A 23481-nucleotide genomic window follows, 5' to 3' on the forward strand; every position below is an offset into this window, starting at 1 on the left:
TACTAGACTATACACTACATACTACACTACACCGTACACAACTAGACACTACACCACTACACTAAATTGTGAACATTTCCTTAGCACTGCTTCGTGTGTTTAGTTTGTTGTCCTTCCCCCGGCACGGTCGTATCGCACGGCTCTCTACGGGGTGTCGACGGCGCTGGACCTCTCTCAATAGAGTTAACGCAGAGTCGCTTGCGCGTTCCGAGATTCAGTGGTGAACGGGACACCCACCCTGCAACCTGCAGACGTCTCTGGACGGGAAAGGGTTAATAAACATCAGATTAAGGCACTACCCCCGTCGTGCTCGATATTCTTCTTCTTTACAATAGTTGCAACCCGGGTAAGTCTTGAACTTGGACTTGATGACGTCTTAAGCACAGCACGCAACACTTCAGGGAATTCAGAATCAGAATGTTTATTTATACTGCAGGACGAATCCGATCAGCTATAAAGCTCTTTTTCACGGATGTCCAGTCGGGGCACGGTCAGAAAGTTACAAAAAACATAAACACGATCGGAGTAAAAAATATAGGAAAGGTAAACAAATCACTCAAAAATATAAAACTATATTTTTTTAACTTACCAGGTAAAGGCCACTAAAATGTGAACTTATTTTTCAAAGCGAAATGGATACAAATGATAGCTCAGCAAAGTGGCTTATCACGTGGATAATTTATAGCAGCAAAATAATCAAAATAATTCGTGGTTAATTTAACAATATTAGTCCCGAGTGATGATGATTGGGGGGGGGGGGGTTCCCCGTTCATTGTGACACCAAACTCGTTCCCAGGGCAGACAGGAGACACGCCGCGTGTTGTGAAAGCAATTACAGTGGTGAGGTCATCCGTGGGCGGGTTAATGTCCAGGGCCCCGCCAGTCCACTCACTCACCCACCCGGCCCTGCCGGTCCACCCACTCAATCTCACCCACCCACTCACTCACCCACCCACCGGCCTCGCCTGTCCACCCACCCACCCACTCATCCACCCACTCACCCACCCACTCACCGACCCGGCACTGCCGGTCCACCGGACTCACTCAGGGCGGCTCACGCATCGGGAGGGTTGCAAGTTCAACTACTTCTGATTGCGAGGTTGACGCAGCCCATCATCAGCCCTCCCTCCGGAACATGTGAACTCCTGGACATGTGAAAAATAGCTTTATAGCTCATCGGATTCACCCAGTAGAAATAGATATGATTCCGAGTACCACTTTGAGGGAGGCATCGGCAGTGGTCGTCCTCTTGTGTAGGAGAATCCCCCCCTCACTTCCACCCGCCATAGGAATGTGGATTTTCCACCGCTGGCTCTGCAGGGCTGTCAACGGGAGATGGGCGGCAATGCCTCGATGCTCATCTGAGCAAAGAGAAATAACTTTTCTTTGACGCCACAGGAATTCTTATACGCTGGATGATATATCTCTCGGCAGTTTTGTCCAGCACAATTGTAACGTAAAATCATATCTGCCAAAGTCAGCGTGAGTGTTGGCGGTGTGGTGGTCAGTGTTGTTTACCGCACCTCCCATTAGCACGGTTGGCTACGTACGGTGTGAAAGAAGTTCAACATACATGGCAGGGTAGAATCAGTGTCAGAAGTAGGATTCAAACACAACTATTAAATACACATTTTTATTATTTTTTTCCAGGGGGTCTGGGGGTCCCAACCCAGAAAAATATCTACATTTGAAAACTCATCTCCTGCCTGAAATAAAAAAAAATTCACTAACACATGGGATGGACTTTTTATTTATTTTTTTACAATATCTAATAGTGTATTGTATTACATTGCTGTGTTTACATTTTTTAACCATTTCTTGTTTCATTGTATGTAATGGCAGAGATTAGGGATTAATAAAGTACAACCATAACCACAATCATATAAACAGAAATCTATGCATTTATTTACATGAAGACACGTCCAGATATTGTGGCCAAGGTTTAGCAAATTGTGTTTTTATTTACATAGCATCGCAATAACAATTTTTTGAGCAATATATTGGGGGGGGGACATTTTGTGCATGTGTCCCCCCAATATATAGTATAATTATGGCCTTGTGCAAATGTATAGTTGCGGATAAATAATCTAAAAGCATGTTTTACTTTACAGCCATTCATTGCCCTGAAACTCATCGAAATTGGGAACTTATTTATTTAGAACTGCCTGTGTTTGTATACTCTTTGGTTCTTTCGGTAAAGTCACGTAGGTATAAATAAAAAAAATAACGACGTTTCGGGCGCAACACAAGCGTCCATCAAGCGTCCATCATCAGGTGGGAAAGCTTGCTTTGATGGACGCCCCAATTGTTGCGCCTGAAACGTCGTGATTTTTTTTATTTTACACCTACGTGACTTTCCCGAAAGAACCAAAGAGTATGGATTCCTGCACTCACGAAAGCTTGAAATCAAGATTGTCTGTTGTTCTTCCGCCACACCTCCGATTATGACGGTTGGCTAGGTACGGTACGAAACAAGTTGAATGTAAAGTACATAATACACCATGGGGTCTGATGAGAATTACATTTTAAGCTCTTTTACGGATTACCATTGTTTACCGGAAGTTTTTTATTGATACAAATAAACGTCGTAAGGCGCAGCGTATGGTGCTGGGTGTGGTAACGTGATGGGCATCACGAGGGATAACTTTTAGGGGTAACACGTAGGGGAATAACACCTTCACGGTCCCACACTGGGGGTGAACGTTATCACATTATAGAATGAAACGTGCGTTTAGATTATGTAAATATATTTGGCTGCTGCTGCAAATGTCCACATGATGATAAGCCACTTCGTTGAGCTATCATTTGTCAGGTCGCTTTAGTAAAAAAAAAATACAAATGGTTTATTTTTTAAGTGATTTGATTCCCTTTCCTATACTTTGCACTCCTATCGTGTTTGTGTGTACTGTTGTTGTAATTTTCTGACCCCGTGCCCCTACTGGACATCTGTGAAAGAGAGCTTTACAGCTCATCGGATTTCTCCCCTCTAGTATAAGGACATTCTGATTAAGTGGAAGAGACACAACGGAATGTTGGGGGAGGCAAATGAGTGAGGGTGTAGAGTGTCGTGGAGGTTCGGTGACTCATGGGGTAGTAATCGGCGACTGCGTGTTGATTGAGCGAGGGTGTGACTGGTGGGGCAGGTAGGAGGGAGGTGTTGTCAGTGACAGAGTGTGGGGGAGCAGTGGTGTAGCAGTTTGCGTGCTGTGATACGAACCCGGCGACTTGAGTTCAATTCCCACTCACGGCCAACACCGGTGATGATCTTAACCAGTCTTGGGTATCCTGCCCTAGGTCGACTGCCCAGTGGCGACCGGGCGTGGTGTTGGACACCACCCTCTCGTATGCCATGCAGGCCCTTCATAGGTGCTGCTCCCTAAACAGCACTTGCTCCAACAATCTGTTCACGTTATACAGGGGATATTTGTCTTTGTATTGTGTGTGTGATGCCTAGCACAACACACAAAATCAAACACGAATGAACGAACCAAACGCAGGAGGATGATGGATCAGTGGGGAGGGGGCAACAGCCCTTAAACGAAGGCAATCAGTCCTCGATCCCTACCGGAGTCGTCGAGGATTTCCTCCTCCCTATCCATGAGGACCGTGCTAAGATGGCTCTAGCGAGCAGTGTGGCTAGGGCATGGGTCGGGAGCCTGTGGCTCGGGAGCCGCATGCGGCTCTTTAAGGACTGCGTCGTGAGTTTATTCAGGCACCCGTGTGGTGCGGCTACTCCAGTCGACCCCAGTTGACAAGGCCTTTGGTCTTTTCCTCTTTCTCTGAACCCAACCTCCTGTCTGTTGAGGAAACTGCTCTGCTGTAGAAGTGTCTCTCCATTATATTCGGTAGTCCCCTACCTTGTCCCCTCAGTCTTCCTCTCCCCGGTTTCTTCTCACTTGTTTTCCTCCCTTATGGATATAGTTAATATTATGCTATTGTTGAGACATTGGCATTTGAAATATATCGCTACAGAAGGAAACAGCATGTAAGCTGGACCCAAAGAGTGGCCAACGTTGAAGTAAGAAAAAGGATGCACATAGAAGAAGCCGACCTGATGATGCAGGCAGTGATGAGAAGGAAACTGGCACTATTTGGACATATAGGATGGGCAACAGGAACATTTTAAATGTGCTGTTCAGAAAAATGGAAGGAAGAGGAAAGAGAGGAAGACCTGATACAGAATGGCTTGACGACACCTAAGAGATTGGTGCCAGAAATATGTGGCACGACTTCAGCATATTGGCACAAGACAGAGGAAAGTGGAAACAAATGAAAAATCTAATTTCGATTTAAAGCTTTTGTGACCACAGGGATTCATATTCTTGGTTCTTTCCGTAAAGTCTACGTGACTTTACCGAAAGAACCAAGAAAAATGAATAATTGTGCAGTGGACTCCTACGGTCTATCTGCCGCAGGTGCGATTCATTTATTATTTTAGGGAATGTAATTAATGTCATACACAAGTGACGATATCAATGGGGACCGCACGTTAGTGTGAACAGATCGTGGATGTGCCACGGCTCTGTGAGCTGGCCAAGCGCAGCGCTAAACCGGCCGCCCTGCACCGCGACCTCAGCTCTTCTGTCATGGGCAGTGGCACTTCTTGTTCCGCTCCTGGCTGCGCTCATGCATGTTGAGGTGGCCCAGGCATGTTAACTTCCTACCGCACTGAGCACACGCGTGGTGCTCCCCCCGTCCTGTTGTGCATCTTCCGCTGGTGGCTCCTCATTGCGCTGCACGTGGTGAACGCGCGGTCGCAGTCGGGGCAGCCGTAGGGCTTCTCGCCTGTGTGCTTGCGCACGTGCACATTGCGGCTGGTCGCCAGCGCGAACGTCTTTCCGCACTCCGAACAGCGAAAGGGCTTCTCGCCCGTATGGACGCGCAGATGCTTCTTCAAGGTGCCCGTCTCGGTAAACGTCTTCTTGCAGAACGAGCAGGCGTGTGGCCTCTCCCCCGTGTGGAGGCGCATGTGGGTTTTGAGGTTGTGTGCGTGGGAGAACGTGCGGCCGCAGTATGTGCACTTGCAAGGCTTCTCACCCGTGTGGGTGAGCTCGTGGTGGCGGAGGTGGTGCCGCCGGGAGAACATCTTGCCACACTGGGCGCACCCAAAGGGCTTCTCGCCCGTGTGCGTGCGCTTATGGACAGTCAGCGAGGACTTGTGCCGGAACAGCTTGCCGCAGCGCGCGCACTCATGAGGCCGCTCCCCCGTGTGCCTGAGCATGTGCATCCGCAGGAACGTCCGGGAGGTAAAGCACTTGCCGCAACGCGGGCACTTGAACGGTCTCAGGTCGAGGTGGACGGTGTCGTGGTGCTTCCTGACATTGCTGAGGCTTGCAAACGACTTGCTGCACACGGCACACTTGAAGGGCTTCTCGCCCGTGTGGGAAAGCAGGTGCGCCACGAGCTGCCGGCGCTTCCGCGCGCGGTACGGACAGCGGTCGCAAGCATGCGTGGCCATGATGTCGTCGGCGCCGCCACGAGGGCGCGGCGCGGTGCGGCGGCCTTCGTCGGTGCGCAGCAGTCGCAGCACCACGGAGCACGGGCGCAGCACCGGCCTCCGCTCGCTCCCGGAGACCACGCGAGTGCCTGACTCCGTCTCGCACGCCGTTGGAGGAGGTCGACCTGGTGAGAAGTGGTAGTGGGGAACCAGTGGCAAGATGGATTTTTCTCCGGGTCTTCAAATTTTTCGTCTACGTTAAGCAACATGAGTTTAGAGTATTTGGCTGCTATAAATTTGCACGTGAAAAGTCGCTTCGTTGAGCTATAATTTGTGGCCAGGTCGAGTCTGAAAAAGAGCTACATAGCTCAGTGGGCCTTACGTGGTGAAATAAAAAAATAGTTTAGTTTTGACTTTAGTTTAAGTAAAAAATAAATGTTTATAATCACTTTGTTTTAAAACTGTTCAAATAACCAGCTAAGAGTAAAACAATACACAACCGAGTGGCTGATCTAAATAACTTTGATGAGTTTTTTCTGGAATTTTGAATCGATACAGATGGAGTTGATTAAGAATGGAAAAGCGCACAGTTTGCAAGGGGATGCCCCTGTTCCCCTCCCCCACTCCACGCATAAGACATGGGTTTGTAATTTACACACATGACTTTCGACATTTTTGTTTTCAGGACATAAAGGAAGCCGCCCAGTCAAATCTTACTTTAGACCACTGACAGGATCCTGTGCAGCACGGTTATTATATTATCATTGTATGTGTGTGTGTTGTTGTATGTGTGTGTGTTTAAATGATTCTGCACCTTACACAGCCAACCGTGCATCGGAGGTACAGGGGAAGGACAAACTAAACACAAAAAGCAGTTCTAAAGAAAAGAGTTTGTTTAACACATAGACTTTCGCGACCAATATCATCCATAAGAGGTTTTTTTGGATTACATCGTGTAAATATGTGTCATTAAAACTATCCACGATCCAACAGAGCAAACTAGTAAGGGTTGTCACATAAACAGAACATGCCAATTCGTTACTAGTACAATGCGTTGGAGAGCCAAGCCACAACATTTACATCTGAGTACGACGTTTCGCCAGAAATTACAACTAGCTTGATCAGGCGACAGCCAGATTTGTTGAGAAGTCCACCTGTTTCGTTCCTTTTGTAATGAGCGACTTCCGTGACACGTCGTGTAGAGTGTACTTCTTATATTACTCACACTGGCACAACACAGGCCAACACTTATTCTTCCTCACACTGAGTAAAACACTCGATTTTAACGTCTCTACTGGCTACACACAGCCGATCACTCGGCATGGTCCCATCGTCCTCACTCGGCGACACCGCTGACGATGACGGCGATGGAAAACACACAGGAGATCTTCCACGTGGCCGGACGACGGAGAGAGATGTCGGTGAGCAGCGACGCAGCCTAGACCCAAAACCCCACACACGAGCCCCGAGCCCCAGGTCCACTCCCCTTTACATCTCTCGAGGCGATGCCCTCTCGTGGAACCTTCGAGCAGGTTCCCGGAATATCTCGGCGAGCCCCACCTATTACCTTTGCCCCAGATACACCTCCTTCTCTGATTGGTTGGTACGTAACCATGCCCGTACCCGTCATTCCCTTTCCGGCCAGCAGGTGTCAGTCTGTCATTACACTTATATAGAGGCGTAGATGTGGTGCTACCGACTTAGTGCTGAATGGAAGCGAATCATCAAATAATATATTGTTTAAATGCATGCCTATACAGTCCACCATACTTCAATAGGGATTAACGTTGGTACGGCTTTTTTAATACACACAATGGACAGGAAGGACAAGATCAAAGGGTTCGCATAATGCGCATGCATAATGTACGCTGACTCATTGATCCCCCCCCCCCACTTTGCGCAAGAGCGCAGAAGTGTGGTTCACCACATCTACGCCTCTATATAAGGAATGAAACAAGTGGACTTCTCCACAAATCTGGCCGTCGCCTGATGAAGCTAGTTGTAATTACTGGCGAAACGTCGTACTCAGATTGTAAATGTTGTAGCTTGGCTCTCGAACAGACCGGTGTGCTGTACTAGTCACGAATTGACATGTTCTGTTTACGTGACAACCCTTACTAGTTGGCTGTGTCGGGTGGTGGCGGGTTTTAACGACATTTATATATATAAGCGATCGAATAAAAAAAAAAGTCAACTCTATTATGGAGAAAAGAGTTTGTTAATCTAAATGATGACTTAAGTGCATAGCTTCAGCGGCTTTGTAATATGCGAAGGAAGAACGTTCCAGATGCCCGCAGAAGCAGCACATCTGAAAGTGCCACGCAATGCGGTGACCGTCTTTGTTCCATGGCTAGCCAAAAGCCGCTGCTGCGAGGATGACAGGACTTTGTATGATGGCTTAAGCTCCTGGACAACCAGTAGCCAATGCAGCTCAGCGAGCACCGCACGGACATGGTCAGATCTTGCAGGACCCATCATGACACGTGCTAGGGAGTTTTGCACGCGTTTTGTAGTAAGCAACCTTTTTGACCTCCGTGAATTGGATCCCAATCGACGACTGCCCAAACTCACCATGGCCATTGTCATCCACCGGTGCCCCAACATCCATCCTTGCCTTCGTGCTCACGTCTGCCTCTCCGTCATCGCGCTTCACCTTCACGTCACCTCCTGGGGCCGGGGCGTGGATGCAAAGGGGAGGGGCACACAGTGGGATGGGGGCGGGGCAGGTGATTTTAGGTGGGTACTTCGTATGCATGTGTAGCGCAATAGCGCTGGCTGTCTAAAAAGTGTAACTACAAGGTACGGTAGTACACACGTTAAGGGACGACAGTATATACAGGGGATAAAACATCTCGCCGTGCTGTCGTCTCGACACCATCGTCGCCGCCGTCTTCACCATCGCCGACGCTACTAGCTAGAGAGCCTGCCAACTGTTCTAGCTAGTTAGGTACAGCCGACGATAGACGGTTGTGTGTGTGTCTGAAAGTGTATATATATATAGTGTGCACCAATGTAGGGTGTGTGGAGTCCCCACCGTGTGTAAGAAAAAAAGGTGCCTCCAACTACTACTGTCTCCGATTGCATGACTACATTTGGTTCCAGAAGTGTCTTCATGTCAAAGGCAAAGAGGAAAAACCCACCTGTAGTGTCGTCGGAGCAACAGGAGCAGCTCCAGTCCCTCACAGCTGCCTGTCGAGGAAAGCTGGCAGGTGCTCACCGGGCGTCTTGGTCAGCTGCTGTCAGCCGCTGCGCAGCTGGTTGTCCAGCTTGCCACGGCTGCGCCCGCCGGAAGAGCCGTGGCGCAGGAACTTCAAGCAACCCGAGCACCTACTGCCGCCGCGGTACCGAGCTCGAGTTTCCCGCCATTACGCACCGCCATCTTGTCGGAGCCAGTCGGCGAGAAAATCGAGTTGCCCCCGGCGGCGCTCATGGAAGCGCTCTTCCAGCACAGGCGGTTGCCTCCCGTCCGTGATTTTGTAGCGGCGGGGGGCGACTGGACGGTGTTTCAATGTTGTTTTGAAGCGGCATACTTGTCGGTCGGCTGGTTGGAGGGGGAGGCGTTGCGGGCTCTGCTGACGGCCCTGGATTATGACTTCCTGGTGGCGTCTAAGGCTATTTTGGAGGAGGATAGGACTCTACCTCGGGCGTATGTCCAAATGACCGGCATTTTTGACCCACCGTTCAACATGCGCAGAAGGTTTTTGCTGCGGAAGAGAGGGGAGGTCGAGACGCCTCTCCTCGTCCACAGCGCGCTGCTAGCCTTGGGCCAAGCAGCTTACCCACACACAAACCGGGCGGCGCTCGACTCCCTGGCGCTGGACAGGTTGCCGTCACTGGCGCAATAGTTGGGCGTCGCCCTCTCCATCACGAAGGATGAGTTGTTTTCCCTGAAGGTGGCCCGGTGTATTCAGGTGCACCTTAAGCTGCGGTAGTGGCCCAAGATGGCTGCTTGCGTGGGGGAGCCCGAGGAACCAGAGGGGCCTGCACCGCGGGAGCTGGAACAGGCCTATGCTTACTCTTTGGTTCTTTCGGTAAAGTCACGTAGGTAGAAAAAAATAAATATATCACGACGTTTCGATCGCAATACAAGCGGTCGTCTTCAGGCGGATAAAAATATCCAGCAGTGAAACTGATGAACCAGCGAGAGAGATGTTACAACAAGAGGTTATTTATGTGGCGATGGGAAAGCAAGCGGGGTCTGAGCTGGAAAGGAATTCCATCCCCGGACACAAGCACGTCAGTTGTGTTAATGGAGGAGATTAAGGAGAGAGAAATTTGGGAGAAAGATTAGCATGAAATGAGCTTCCGTTTCCGTATAAGAGTATCCCCCCTGCATATGCGCACAACAGCAGTGTTAATGGGAGATTAGCACTATGTTGATGGGGGAGATTAGGCAGGGAGATTAGGGGGATTAGCAAGTTAATGTCACGTCTATGTGTAACACAAGCTGTGGCGCTGCCAACTGCGCTGTGAGGCAATCGCATCCATGCATGAGAACCCCCGCGCCAGTGAGACATAAAGAATGCCCATCACACAGCCAGAACCATCGATACATCGATACATCGATGGTTCTGGCTGAGGACGAACGCTTGTGTTGCGATCGAAATGTCGTGATATATTATTTTTCTACCTATGTGACTTTACCAAAAGAACCAAAGAGTATGGATTCCTGCAGTCATGAAAGATTCAAATCAAGGCCTATGCTTCATTCAGCCGGGGCCCACGCGGGAGAGTTGTCCAAGGGACGGTAGCCAGAGAGGCGTAGGCAAGAGCGGGACCCTCTTCCGGCTTGGAGATCCGCTACCACCTGCTACAAGTGCAGCCAGCCGGGCCACATCGCCAAATGGTGCCGGAACAGCACCGAAGCAGCAACTTCGCCTTCAACGTCCTCTGGCTCCGCCATCGTCATTCCTCATCTTCTCGCGGCGCGTGGACGGCGGACTCGGGCGTCGGACGGATGGCCAAATTCTGGCAAGCAATGGGATCAATTGGCGTTCCGAGTCGTAGCAGCTGTGGCGGGTTCGTCCACAGTGGTGGGGTTTATCCAGGGGGTAGACATAAGGGCTCTGGTCGATAGAGGAGCTTCGGCTACCATCATTTCCGAACTCATTTACAATTTGTTGCAGCCGGGAACCCATTGTCTCAGCCCGGTCGCGAGAGCTTGTGTTGCCGCCAACGGTGGAAGTTTGAGGATTTTGAGAAAGATAGTGGCGAAGGTCCGGAAAGGGGAAATCGAGTTAACCGGGCTGGTGTTGGTCTCCAAGTCGTTGGCTGTGCCGTGTCTTCTGGGCACCGATTTTTTAGGGTGGATGCCCCTCAAAATCCTTATAGACCAAGGGTGCGTTGGGATAGCGATTGGCCTTTTTGCAATCCCCTACTAGGCTGGCAGCGGCTAACGCCACGGTCCAGGCCCTTGTGAAGGAATCTTTTACGATCCCGCCAGGCGCACAAATGCTGGTGCCCTTACGGCTCAGGAAGCATCTGGAATTGGCAAATCCAGAGGAGGGGGTACCATTGTCAGAATGGACAAAGATCCCTTTTTACAGGTGCTAAATGCTGAGCTGTGGGCAGCTGTAGTCCAAGCCAGCACAGTTTTGGCCCATGCAACTGCTGCACGTTGCGAGGAAACTGACACTACTGCAGAGGAGGTCATTGGCATGGTGGAATGGGAAGGCGAGTCGGATGAGACATGGATTCACAAATTGTGCTCCGAAAATTGAGATTTGCAGGAGTTTGCAGATGTTTAGCCAGGGGACATTTGACATTGCCCGCACTTCGTTATTGGAGCCCCAATAACAGAATTCATATAGGATGAGCCCCAAGGAGAAGGACCATGTCCAACAGACAATTGACGAGATGTTGGCTGCAGACATTATCTCTCCCTCTAGCAGCCCATGGGGGACTCCCATTGTATTGGTTAAAAAACGGGACGGGAACCTACGCTTTTGCTTAGTTTTCCAGAATCTGAATTTTTTTTCCGTCGCAAACGCATATCCACTCCCTCGGCTGGACGATTCCCCAGATGCGTTGTCTGGTGCCTGGTTCTTCTCCACCGTCGATTTATCAAGGTTCTGGCAGCTGCCCCTAGACGAGGAATCCAAAACTAACACCGCATTCCAGACGCCCCAAGGGTTGTTCCAATTTAACTGCCTCCCTATGGGGCTGCATTCGGCTCCAGCCACGTCTCAACGTTTGATGGAATTGGTTTTGGCAGGTCTGCAATGGGATTCGTGCCTCATTTATCTGGGTAATGTCGTCGTGTTCGGACGCACGTTCAAAGAGCACTTGCTGCAATTACGGTCGGTGTTTGTTAGAGTGTGGGCGGCCAATCTTAAATTCAAACCGCATAAGTGCCACATCTTGCAAACATCTGTGCGGTATATGGGCCATATTGTTAGTGCATCCTGGATAGCCATCGACCCCCACAAAATGGCGTGCATGCGCAAATGGCCAACCCCCAAGTTGGTGGGTGAGGTGCGCAGCTTTCCCAGGTATGCGTCATATTATCGCCGGTTTGTCCCGAGGTTCGCTCCATCGAATTTATTACGGGAGGTGTGCGACTCCCTCTGCACAAAGAAAAGTAGGAAAATTGCCCTACCGTCCTCAGACAGATGGGATGGTAGAACGCCTGCCCAGGACCCGAACATGAATGCTGTGCCAGGTGGTCAATGACGCGCAGTCAGACTGGAATTTACACATCCCGTTTTCTGGTCACATACAGGATGGCCCCACATGCCGACCGGGATTCTCCCCATTTTATTTTATGTACGGGAGAGAGAACGAAACCGACCTGTGGAAGCTCAATTGGGCATGGCTTCAAGCAAAAGGAAGGCCAGCATGCCCACACCCATGCAGGTTACGCTTAAGCGATTGATGGAGGCGCGGGAAGCATCAAAAGATAATTCAGCCGGAAGGCAGGCATTGCCCGCAGGTACCACTCGGCACGTCCCCTAAATTACACCAGCCATGGCGGGGTCCCATCAAGGTAGTGGAAATTAAGAGGCCACAGTGCGTACGAAAACAGATTGGTCGCCATTGTTAGTTTGTACACCCGTCGCGGTTAAAGCCAAATAAGTGCATCTGAAAGCGCGCGAAGCAGTAATTGTCTTTGTTCGATGGTTCATTTGTGGCAAGAACTTTGTGTGTAATGAGTGCCAGATCTCACTTTGGACTTGTGAATCTCTGTGACGTCCGCCACTCTGAACCTGAAGACGAATGCCCAAACTCACCGCAGCGGCCGATGTGATCCACCACCACCTCCACGTCCACAAACGTCCTTGTTTCCAAGCTTGCTTCACAGTCACGCTCGACCTTCACGTCGTGTGCACCTGCTGCGGCCGCCGGGACAGCAGAGCAGAGAGGGAATGGAGGAGGAAGGGGGTTAGCAGAGAGATTTAGCGAAGCATTATGACATATGACTTTCACACAGCAAGAGCACCAAATGCACAATGAAAATAAATAATTGATTGCATACGCATGCACGTTCATATTATGAGATTGGACGTCAGCCCACGTAGCTATAGAAGCCATGTGACAAGTGCAGGGTAAGCGGTCCAGTAGAGAGGTGATTGCAGTTTTGAAAGAAGAAGATTCATGATTAACATATGCGTAGCATGAAAATCCATAACTAAATAACACGAGCATATAAAGTACTTTAGTGTGGAAGTAAACAATAAAAGAAAATATCAAATTTCGCTCTTCACTTTTTCCATCCCACAATAGAGTAATTGAGTAGAACTGGCAGGTTCACACCAGTTAGACAACAAACATACATACAAATAAACATATGGGATAAATTGCATATGTCGTGTCAACGATTCAGAGACAGTTTCACGGTCTCGTCCACACACTCTCCACAGTAGCTCAGCCGAGCTTGTACATTACATGAGCCGTCTAACACTCAAGGCGCTGACTGAGATAGCCAACTACTATCCTTCATAGCACAATATATAATGGAGACGTTTAGCAACGATGGTGACGAGACGACAGTAACGACGAGATGAGTCCATTCCCAAAACCGGAAGCCTCGAGCTCCGCTCTCGGCTCCTCTTATGCTACCAGCATGGCCTGACTCTGCCCTGACCATGCCTCCCTTCTTGAACCGGCTAGCAGGTTCCAGGGGCCTCCAGATGGGGTCCTCTGTGACCCTTACCCTAGTTCCTCGTCTTGCCAACACACCGTGCACACCCTCACCGGCGTGTGTACTGTCTGTCCACCACAGTTGCTGCGGCTTGTTAACAGCCGGCGCCATTATACTACATCCCCCCCCTTGTTTAAAAAACCAGCCGTCCCGGCTGATATACAGCAAAGCAAATGGGTGGATAGCCAGAGAAACTCTCCCACAACAGAGGAACATGACAAAAACACCAAAAAACCCACAACCAACCAAAACCAGTCATGATACTCCCTGCGAATCAACAACCCAACAACAGCTCCACCCGAGCAAGTTGGCGTGCGCGCAACCACACAGCACAACCGCAACGCCCCCCACGAACCGACAACACAAACGCTGTGACACTCGGCGTGCAGCGCATGCAAAAAAAAACCCATCAAAAACAACCACCACCAACACAAAGCACGCAGGACCACACAACCCCTTCTCAGTGCCCATTACCCCCTACATGCCATTTTTCTCCAATCAGACAGTACAAGGGAGAGTCCGCTTTACCGGACAATGCTCACTTGAACCAGGTCCTTGACGCTGGTCCCCCGCCTTGGGCAGGATCTTGTACTTCTTGGGGGCTCCGAGGAACAAAAAAAATGGCCTAAAGGGCGCAGCCCCTCCCTGACGAGGGATGTTGGTAGGGCCCGCAGGGCCTCCTCTTTCGTCTACCTGACAGACACCCAAGCTGCTTCGAAGTGACGATGGAACGCCGTCCAATCGCCTCCCGTCGCCACGAACTCCCGAACAGGAGGTAGCCTACGTAGTCGACACGTTGCTCATTGCAGTGCCGCCGGACGCGGCGCCCTGCGGCCCACCCCAAAGATACCCGTCGGCCATGCCATGCCCTCTGCGGGCAAAATGGCACCTGGCAGCTGCATGGTCTCCGCCGCGGGAATCGCCGCTGCAGACGGCAGCTCCGGCGAGCCCCGTGGCCCACTCGCCGTCACCCTGGACGGCAGGCGCGGACTTGGAAAGCTGCGCGACCAGCTGGCCGACGGTCATGAGGAGCAGGTCGAGGCGGCCAACCACTTCGTGCCACCCATCCTTGGCTCGTGACTCCAGAGGATCGGCACTCCTCTCCCGCTAATCCGCAGTCGCCGCTCCTGCGCCGACGGGGTTTGTAACCGGGGTCCTGGGTCCGTCGGAGGGATGACCGTCTCGCCGTCCTCGTCCTCTGATGACACTATGGGTGGGTTCCTATTCCTGGATAACTTCGACATTGCTACTTATACCCTAATGTCCATTTAATTTTCCACGCCACTCCTGACACCAGTTGTAGTGTCAACAATTCAGAGATAGAGTTTATAGGAGTCACTTTATTAACAACTTTCACGGTCTTCTCCGCACACTCTCCACAGTAGCTCAGCCTAGCCTGTACACAACACTAGCCATGTAACACTAACGGCGCTGAATGAGATAGCCAACTACTATCCTTCGTAGCACAATATATAGCGGAGACGTTCAGCGACGACCGCGACGAGACGACAGCAACGACAAGATGAGTCCATTCCCAAAACTGTCAGCCTCGAGCCCCCGCTCTCGGCTCCTTTTATGCTACCAGCACGGCCTGGCTCCGCCCTGACCGTGCCTTCCTTCTCAAACCCGCTAGCAGGTTCCAGGGGCCTCCAGATGGGGTCCACTGTGACCCTTACCTTGGTTCCTCCTCTCTGCCAACACACCGTGCCCACTCTCACCGGCGTGTGTACTGTCTGTCCACCACAGTTGCCGCTGCTGTCCAACAGCCAGCAATGACACTACACATACATACAAACATGCATGGGAGAGGCTTAATGCGACTTCCTGCGAACCCCCAGAGGGAGCGGCAGCAGGGGGCTTACGAAAGCCAACGATGCCTCGGCGCTGGAGTCTGTGCAATAAAAGGCTTTTTTTTGTATTGGGTTAGTTTCCGTGAATATAAATGTTGTCGTTAAACCCGCCACCACCACCCGACACAGCCAATCAGTGAGGTTCGTGACGTAAACAAAACATGCCAATTAGTGACTACTTTAGTACACACTGGTTATGTTGGAGAGTAAACCCACTACAACATTTAGAATTTGGGTACCGTGATGTTTCGCAAGAGATTACAACAACAACCAGCTTCGTCAGGTGATTAGCCAGAATCGACTGTCGACGGGTGGCATGTTTAACGACACGTTAACATTTACGTGATCTAACCAAAAAAAAAACCTTCATGGTGGATAACATTGGTCACGACGGCCTACGTGGGTACGTTTTTGCCCCCGACAAGTTTCCCAGTGGACATAGAGGGTGGTACTACCCATTCACTGGAGAGCAGTGGAGCAAGAGCATCACGCTTACCATCTTGCGAGTCGCCCTGGCCAATGCTTCATTGCGTTTTGACCGTACAATGTGACGTGGCATCGTCAGCTTAACAAGCAGATTTTAGAGATCCTGTGAAGTTACTCCAGCTGCTGTGGCGAGGAGATGTTAACTACCTCGCCTGTTACGCAGGATATCGTGGGTTCGATCCCGACCCTGGTGATGCCTGCTGCTGGATATTTGGAATTTGCGTGTCTCTCTCTCTCCCCGTGGTTCCGTGGGGTTTTCCCCGGGTCCTCCGCTTTTTCCCTCCACATTTAGAATCAATATCAACATGCGTTTGGAGTATTTGGCTGCTATAAATTTCCACACATTGAGAAGCCACTTGGTTGAGCTATCATTTGTGGGCAGATCACTTTTGAAAAAGAGCTGATTGGATTACTCTGAAATTATTATTCACTTTTATTATAGTTCTTTATTTTATTACAATTTTGAGAGTAGTCATTGATATTGTTATCAGCTTTCTATTTTGCTTAGATTGTATCTATACTTGTGAGTGTAGTTTTATTTTTACGTACAGCGCTTTCAGATAATTCAATATGGAAGGCGCTTTGTATAAGAGGTTAATATTATTATATAGCTCAGTGGGCCTTGCCTGGTAAAAAAAATATATAGTTTTAAAATAGAGTGCGAATGGAGTGCATGGGTTTCCTCTGGAGTCACTCCACTCTACAATTAAACGCTTGCGCTCACAACGTAACTGGTGTTGGCCAAAACCTCCCATTGGGAATTACGCACGAGAGCTCGGCCAATGCATTACTGGGTGAATAAGCGCGAATTAAAAAAAGTTAAACTTAAAAAGGACCACCAAGATTGTGCGTGTGAAGACGGAGGGAGCAGTGAGACATTGAGATGAGAAGAGGAGGAAGGAGGATGGGGGTGTGAGCAGGACTCTCACCATTCAAGGGGTCATCCATCATCACCTCTACCTCCAGCCGCTGTGCGCAGGGCTGAGCGAAGGCCCAGTGTCCATCCTCACCCTCCCCACCTGACAGTGAGACAGAAACCCGCCTCTCTCACAGCTCCTCATCCTCACACGGCTGGTTGTGGTGGTGGTGGTTGTGGTGATTGTAATAGTTTTGGTGTAGTGGGGACAGACCAAGTAACTTCCACATAGCATTACGCAGCCGATGAATAGATAATGCCACCCGACTGATTTGGAGTGAGACCTCTGCTGTCAAGCCAGAGTTGGTCATAAGCACACTGCCCAGCTATGGGAAACGCTCCACTTTCCCCACAACTGCTCCGTCACCAATGGGGAGCTGAGGGGGTGGAGTGTTTGATGGCAAAAAATACCCAAGCAGGTGTTTAGTTTTAATGGGACTGATGGTAAGACCACACCTCTTAGTGGCACACTCCAGGTTTAGCAGCAGCGTCTCTGCACAAAGCTTTCGGTCTTCTCGGCCACAGTCATGCCCTCCCTTCTCTATGCTTGTGAGACGCGTTGCCCTCTTAAAGGAACAACCGGTTTAAAACATTCAGGCAAGCCTGCCTAAGATCCAGGGTTTAACCAACCTGGATTGTGTGAGGAGCTCACAGATCCTTGAAAGATCTGGATACAGTCCCATCAGTGAGCTACTCAGGCAGGCAAGGTGGTATTGGCTGGGTCATGTAGTCCACATGCCCAGCCACCGCATGCCTAATAATTTTATGTTTGGCTGGACAGATGAGGCTAAATAAGCATGGCATGGGTTAGAGAAGAGATTGACCAATGGGGTCCAGAAGGATGTGGAAGCCAATTGGACTTGTCAATGAGTGGTACCAACAGTGTCAAAATCGGCCTCTGTGGAGTAGGCGCGTGAAGGATGCTACTGGACAGTTGGAGGCAGTCGCCCTCCAGCAGTAACAGAGGGCGGAGGAGCGACGCTCAAAACAACGAGCGGAGTGCCCGGCAGTTAAAACGCCGCAAGTTGTCACAGTAAGGGGTACAGCTGGTGCATCAGCCAGTCATCTCAGTCAGTCAACCCATGGCACCTGGGTCTGTCCCGTGACCTCCTGTCAGCGAGCTTTTGACACTTCACATGGCCTCAGAGTGCAACTAGCCTGGCACAACTGCAGTAGTGAAGTTGCGGTGGTTGTGGAGGTTGTGGTGGTCATCTCACCATCGTCCGGTTCGATCTTCACTCTGATGTCGCCAACCTCCTGCTTCAAGTCACCCGCTCTGAGAACTGGCACTGGCAACACGGAGTTGGGCCGTCACACAGACACGGAGGCACGCGTCACACACAGTGTCTCACATCTCACAATTGTTTTCCGGTGGTGGTAGTTGTGGTGATAGTTGTAGTGGTTGTAGTGGTGGTTATGTACGGTGCAAAATAAGTTCAATATACATACGTTGTGGTGGTGTTTGTGGTAGTGGTTGTAATGGTGGTGGTTGTAGAGGTGGTGGTGGTTGTGGTGGTAGTTGTAGTGGCGGTTGAGTGGGGAGCGGTGGCGCAGTGGTTAGCGCGTTGTGCTATGAACCCGGCGACCTGAGTGTGATTCTCGCTCATGGCCAACACCGGTGAAGATTGTCTGAATGGGTCCTGAGCCTCTCCTAGGTCGACTCAGCCTCAAATGAGTACCTGGTGCAGTGTGCAAACATCGCCACTAGGGAGACAAAGGCGGTCGGGTGTGGTGCTGGCCACCCACCCCCTCGTGTGCCGTGCCGGCCTTCATATGTGCTCGCCAAGAGCACTTGCCCCAACAATCTATTAAGGCTAGACGGGGGATCTTTGTCTTTTGGTTGCGGTGATTGTGATTGTAGTAGTTGTGGTGGTGGTTGTGGTAGTTGTGATGGTTGCGGTGGTGGTTGTTGGTGGTGTTTGTGGCAGTAGTGGTGGTTGTGGTGGACGTCTCACCATCGTCCGGTTCAATCTTCACTCTGATGTCACCGATCTCCGGTTTACAGTCACCCGCTCCGAGAACCGGAGCTGGCAACACGGAGGCATGCGTCACACAGACACGCGTCATGCAGACAAGGAGGCACACGTCGTGCAGACACAGAGGCATGTGTCACACAGAGAAACCTCTGATCCACAAATACGAAGGAGACAACACAGCGATACACTCCGCTGCTCCTGACGCGGTTGCCTGTCTCGGCAGTATGAATGTGAAATTGTAATTGTTGCTCTGCATCTACATCAGCCGTACTCTACTGACCCCAGCAAAATCGCCGCATCCTACAAAGTCATTAATCTAACAAATGGCTCATCGAGCCCAGAACCAGGACCGTACTGGCCAAGCGGCATTTCTCTGTGGCTTCACCGGCAGCCATCTGAAACTCACTCCCACTGCACACGCGAACATATGTGCAGTCTGTTCTCCTATAACGATAACATGTGAGATGCGTATGCAGGCTGAACAAAGACTGAGGCGCGTGGGTGGCATCCAGAAGGATCCAGCAGCATCCCAATGCCATGTGTGAAGCTACGCGGTGGCACATCTAGATTGAGTTTTCAATCTAGATGATGATTCAAAAGTGCACAGCTCCAGTAGCTTCCTAACATCAGAAGGAGCATTCCAGACGGCCGCAGAAGTGCATTCAAAAGCGTGCAATGCAGTCATCACCTTTGTTTGATGGCCAGCCAAAAGTTGCTGCAAGTATGACTGGAGTTCGCATGATGGTTTATGCCCCTTGATGAGATCAGCAAGATATTGTGGTTCATTTGTGGCAAGCACTGTGTCTAATGAGCGCGACCTTATAATGTATTCGTTCCGCAACCACAAGTCAATGTAGCTCAGCGAGCACCGGACGGAGATGGTAAGGTTTCTTGTAGTACCCGTCATGACACATGCCAGAGAATTTTGTACACGTGCTGCTGCTTCCTAGGATAAGAACTACAGCAAGAGATGGGGTGACTAGCATGGCCCCAGGCCCACTGGAAGCCTCCACCACTACCTTCGACCTCCAGCTTCAAGCCAGCCCAGGTCTCCACGCCCACGTGGCATCCCTCATCCTCCAGTTTAAGCGACGCCTCAGGCTCCATGGCTATGGGGGGGGCAGGGGGGGAAAGAGAGAGAGACAGGGAACCACATCAACAGAGTCCTGCATTCAACAGTAGCTGTCAGCAGTGGCTTTTTGGTTATCATCGAACAAAGACGGTCATTGTACATGGTGTGCTTTCAGATGCTTTTTCCACCACACTAATATATACTGCACTACTATATCCATAACAGGTTTTTTTTGGGTTAGATCGCGTAATTATAAATGTGTTGTTAAACCCGCCACTACTTGACACAGCCAATTAGTAAAGTATGTCACGTAAACAGAACATGCTAATTCGGTACTAGTACACCACACCGGTGTGTTGGAGAGCAAACCCACAACATTTACAATCTGAGTAGGACGTTTCGCCAGTAATTATCACTGGAATCATCAGGCGACAGCCTGATTGAGCCAATCAGGTGCGAAGACCAGAGGGGGGAGGAGAGGGGGGGTTAATGTCTTCATATACATTGGTCGGGTTATTCATATTGTAATCAACGTACATTATACATGCACGTTATGCATATACATTATGTATATACATTATGTATGTACATTCTGCCGTTTTAGGGTAAAATAAAAAGCAATACCTGTTACTGGTTGCTCACAGTTAATCACCATCGATGTATGGTGACCTGTATAAGCATGCAGTAAAACAGTGTCTATTTGATAATATGCTTCCAATCAGCAATAAGTTTGTAGCAATGAGAACAGTTAGAATATTTGTTTTTCTCAATTTCAATAGATTCCCAAATTAGTCTTGGCCAGCAGTAGCCAGTTTTGCACAAAACCTCTAAATTATCAAAATCAATTGAGTGTCCTTGTTGGCACGTGTATTCTGCCACTGCCGACAGTTGTGATTGGGAGTATTTAATATTTATGTGATGTTATTTTAGTCTCTGTTGTTGACAATTAATTCGTCCCGTCTGACCAACATAGCATTGCCGCAATGTACGGTATTTTCATAGTTTTAATTGCTTGATCAATTTCAACATTTGTGCTATTTGATTTGGTTTTGGCATTCAGTGCCCTGTTGATTTGTAACCATTCAAATGCAGCACTTATTCAACATGTTTAATTTCACTCCTCAGACCATCACCATTTGACACTTTTTTAGCCCGTTGTACGAGCGTCTTGATGAAAGAGGATTTCTGTGCGGGGTGATGGTGTGACCGCATTCAAATAGGCGTGGTGTGCGTTAGTTTTATCAACCTCTACTTCCATGGTGAACTAGATGGATGGGTTACGTGAGTTAAGATGATTAATAAATTAAGTGTTATCTTTACTGTATGGCCAGACCACCAATGTGTCATCCACATATCGAAACCAAAGAGGGTTTTAGTGTCGTTGAAGCTAGTGCTTTAGCTTCCAAGTCTCCCATGTACAGAAACACAATATCAGGAGACAAAGGAGTGCCCTTTGCTGCTCGTTTCTTTTGTTTATAGAAATCACCTTCCCACAAGAAATAGGTGTTCTTTAGACAGTGCTCAGGTTATCATGGGATATCTTTGGGTAAACCTGTGTTAGTCATAGGAGTTTTGAGTAGTTTAATTGATTCGTTTACCAGAACCGTTGTGAACAGAGAAGTCACAGAAAAATGTATCAGACTATCCTTAGGGTTAAGCTGAATATATTTAATCATATTTATAAGGTGTTCTGAGTTTTTGATCAATGAGAGGTCCTGTTGAAGTAGGGCTGTATTTGCTTGGTTATGTATTGTGCTAAATTGTATGTGTCAGAGCCTATTGTACTATGGGTCTTAATGGGCCACACAGAGCAACACTGTACACACAGGGTCACACAGAGCCATACTGTACATAGAGCCATACAGAGCCATACTGTACATACAGGGCCATACAGAGCCATACTGTACACAGGGCCATACTGTACATAGAGCCATACAGAGCCACTGTACACACAGGGCCACACAGAGCCATACTGTACATAGAACCATACAGATCAATACTGTACACACAGGACCACATAGAGCAGTACTGTACACACAGGGCCACACAGAGCAACACTGTACACACAGGGCAACACAGAGCCATACTGTACACACAGGGCCCCACAGAGCAACACTGTACACACGTGGCCACACAGAGCAAAACTGTACACACAGTGCAACACAGAGCAACACTGTACACACAGTGCCACACAGAGCAACACTGTACACACGTGGCCACACAGAGAAACACTGTACATAGAGCCATACAGCGCCATACTGTACACACGTGGCCACACAGAGCCATACTGTACATAGAGCCACACAGAGCAACACTGTACACACGTGGCCACAGAGCAGTACTGTACACATAGAGCAATACTGTACACACAGGGCAACACAGAGCCATACTGTACACACAGGGCCACACAGAGCAACACTGTACACACGTGGCCACACAGAGCCATACTGTACATAGAGCCACACAGAGCAACACTGTACACACGTGGCCACACAGAGCAGTACTGTACACACATAGCAATACTGTACACACAGGGAAACACAGAGCCATACTGTACATAGCGCCACACAGAGCAACACTGTACACACGTGGCCACACAGAGCAAAACTGTACACACAGTGCAACACAGAGCAACACTGTACACACAGTGCCACACAGAGCAACACTGTACACACGTGGCCACACAGAGCAGTACTGTACACACAGAGCAATACTGTACACACAGGGCCATACAGAGCCATACTGTACACACAGGGCCACACAGAGCAACACTGTACACACAGGGCCACACAGAGAAACACTGTACATAGAGCCATACAGGGCCATACTGTACACACGTGGCCACACAGAGCCATACTGTACATAGAGCCACACAGAGCAACACTGTACACACGTGGCCACACAGAGCAGTACTGTACACACATAGCAATACTGTACACACAGGGCAACACAGAGCCATACTGTACATACAGGGCCATGAAGAGCAATACTGTACATACAGCAGTCTCTGCACACATTGGGGGGGGGGGGAGAGGATATCAGAGACACACACAGATCCACAAACACACAGGAAGCTGTCTAAGCGAGTAAACTCTCGGCCACTCACCGCTCACGCCGCTGCTGGCGCCGCTGCTGCTGTTATTGATGTTAGTGATGATGTTGATGTTAGTGATGTTGTTGATGATGTTGTTGATGTTAGTGATGCTGGTAGTGATGTTGTTGATGTTAATGATGTTGTGATGTTGTTGATGTTAGTGATGTTGTTGATGTTAGTGATGATGTTGTTGATGGTAGTGATGATGTTGTTGATGTTAGCGATGTCGACGCTGCTGCTCGCTGTGGTTCGGACTCTTGTGCGAGCCGGAACCCCAGAACCACGTGGGCGACAAAGGGGCGTGGCCACAAAGCGGCCCGGGGAGAGCGGTGGCGCAGCGGTTAGCGCTGCACTCCGCCTCGAACCGCGGGGGCAGAAGACCCGAGGTCGATTCCCCTCCCCCCGCCCCTGCTCACGGCCGCCACTGGCACCGGTGACGATAACACTGGTCAACAAAAAAAATATTTTTTTATGGCCTGGACTTTTGCAGCTGTTCTAGACTAATTTCAG

The 23481-nt window shown here is 49.7% G+C and overlaps 1 protein-coding gene across 3 annotated transcripts; it reads right to left on the bottom strand.

Annotated features, from left to right (window-relative positions):
• Window positions 1-405: 405 nt before the first annotated feature.
• LOC144737700 (uncharacterized) lies at window positions 406-23272 on the bottom strand. 3 transcript variants are annotated; one of them, XM_078620552.1, is made up of 9 exons: window positions 22984-23272; window positions 19825-19914; window positions 18785-18856; window positions 18047-18118; window positions 16843-16932; window positions 15254-15355; window positions 12667-12768; window positions 8009-8104; window positions 406-5622 (listed from the first exon to the last, which is right to left on the bottom strand). In XM_078620552.1, exons 2-9 carry the CDS (start codon window positions 19910-19912, stop codon window positions 4661-4663), a joined length of 1584 nt encoding a protein of 527 aa, XP_078476678.1. In that variant the 5' UTR covers window positions 19913-19914; window positions 22984-23272; the 3' UTR covers window positions 406-4660. The 3 variants fall into 3 exon arrangements, with proteins under 3 accessions (XP_078476678.1, XP_078476680.1, XP_078476679.1); XM_078620554.1 differs by lacking the exon at window positions 15254-15355; XM_078620553.1 differs by lacking the exon at window positions 22984-23272 and having other exon boundaries at window positions 19494-19914.
• Between the last annotated feature and the right edge of the window lie 209 nt (window positions 23273-23481).

The sequence above is a fragment of the Lampetra planeri genome, chromosome 72 (assembly GCF_965212315.1).
Source record: "Lampetra planeri chromosome 72, kcLamPlan1.2.h2, whole genome shotgun sequence".
NCBI classification, from domain to species: Eukaryota; Metazoa; Chordata; class Hyperoartia; order Petromyzontiformes; family Petromyzontidae; genus Lampetra; species Lampetra planeri.

Coding starts and splice junctions, on each gene's coding strand:
- LOC144737700 (XM_078620552.1), bottom strand. CDS start 19,912: ATGGAGCCTGAGGCGTCGCTTAAACTGGAGGATGAGGGATGCCACGTG. Junction 12,769..15,253: donor GGCAGAGAGGAGGAACCAAG/GTAAGGGTCACA, acceptor CGGCGGCCGCAG/CAGGTGCACACGACGTGAAG. Junction 8,105..12,666: donor GGATCACATCGGCCGCTGCG/GTGAGTTTGGGC, acceptor CCCCGGCCCCAG/GAGGTGACGTGAAGGTGAAG.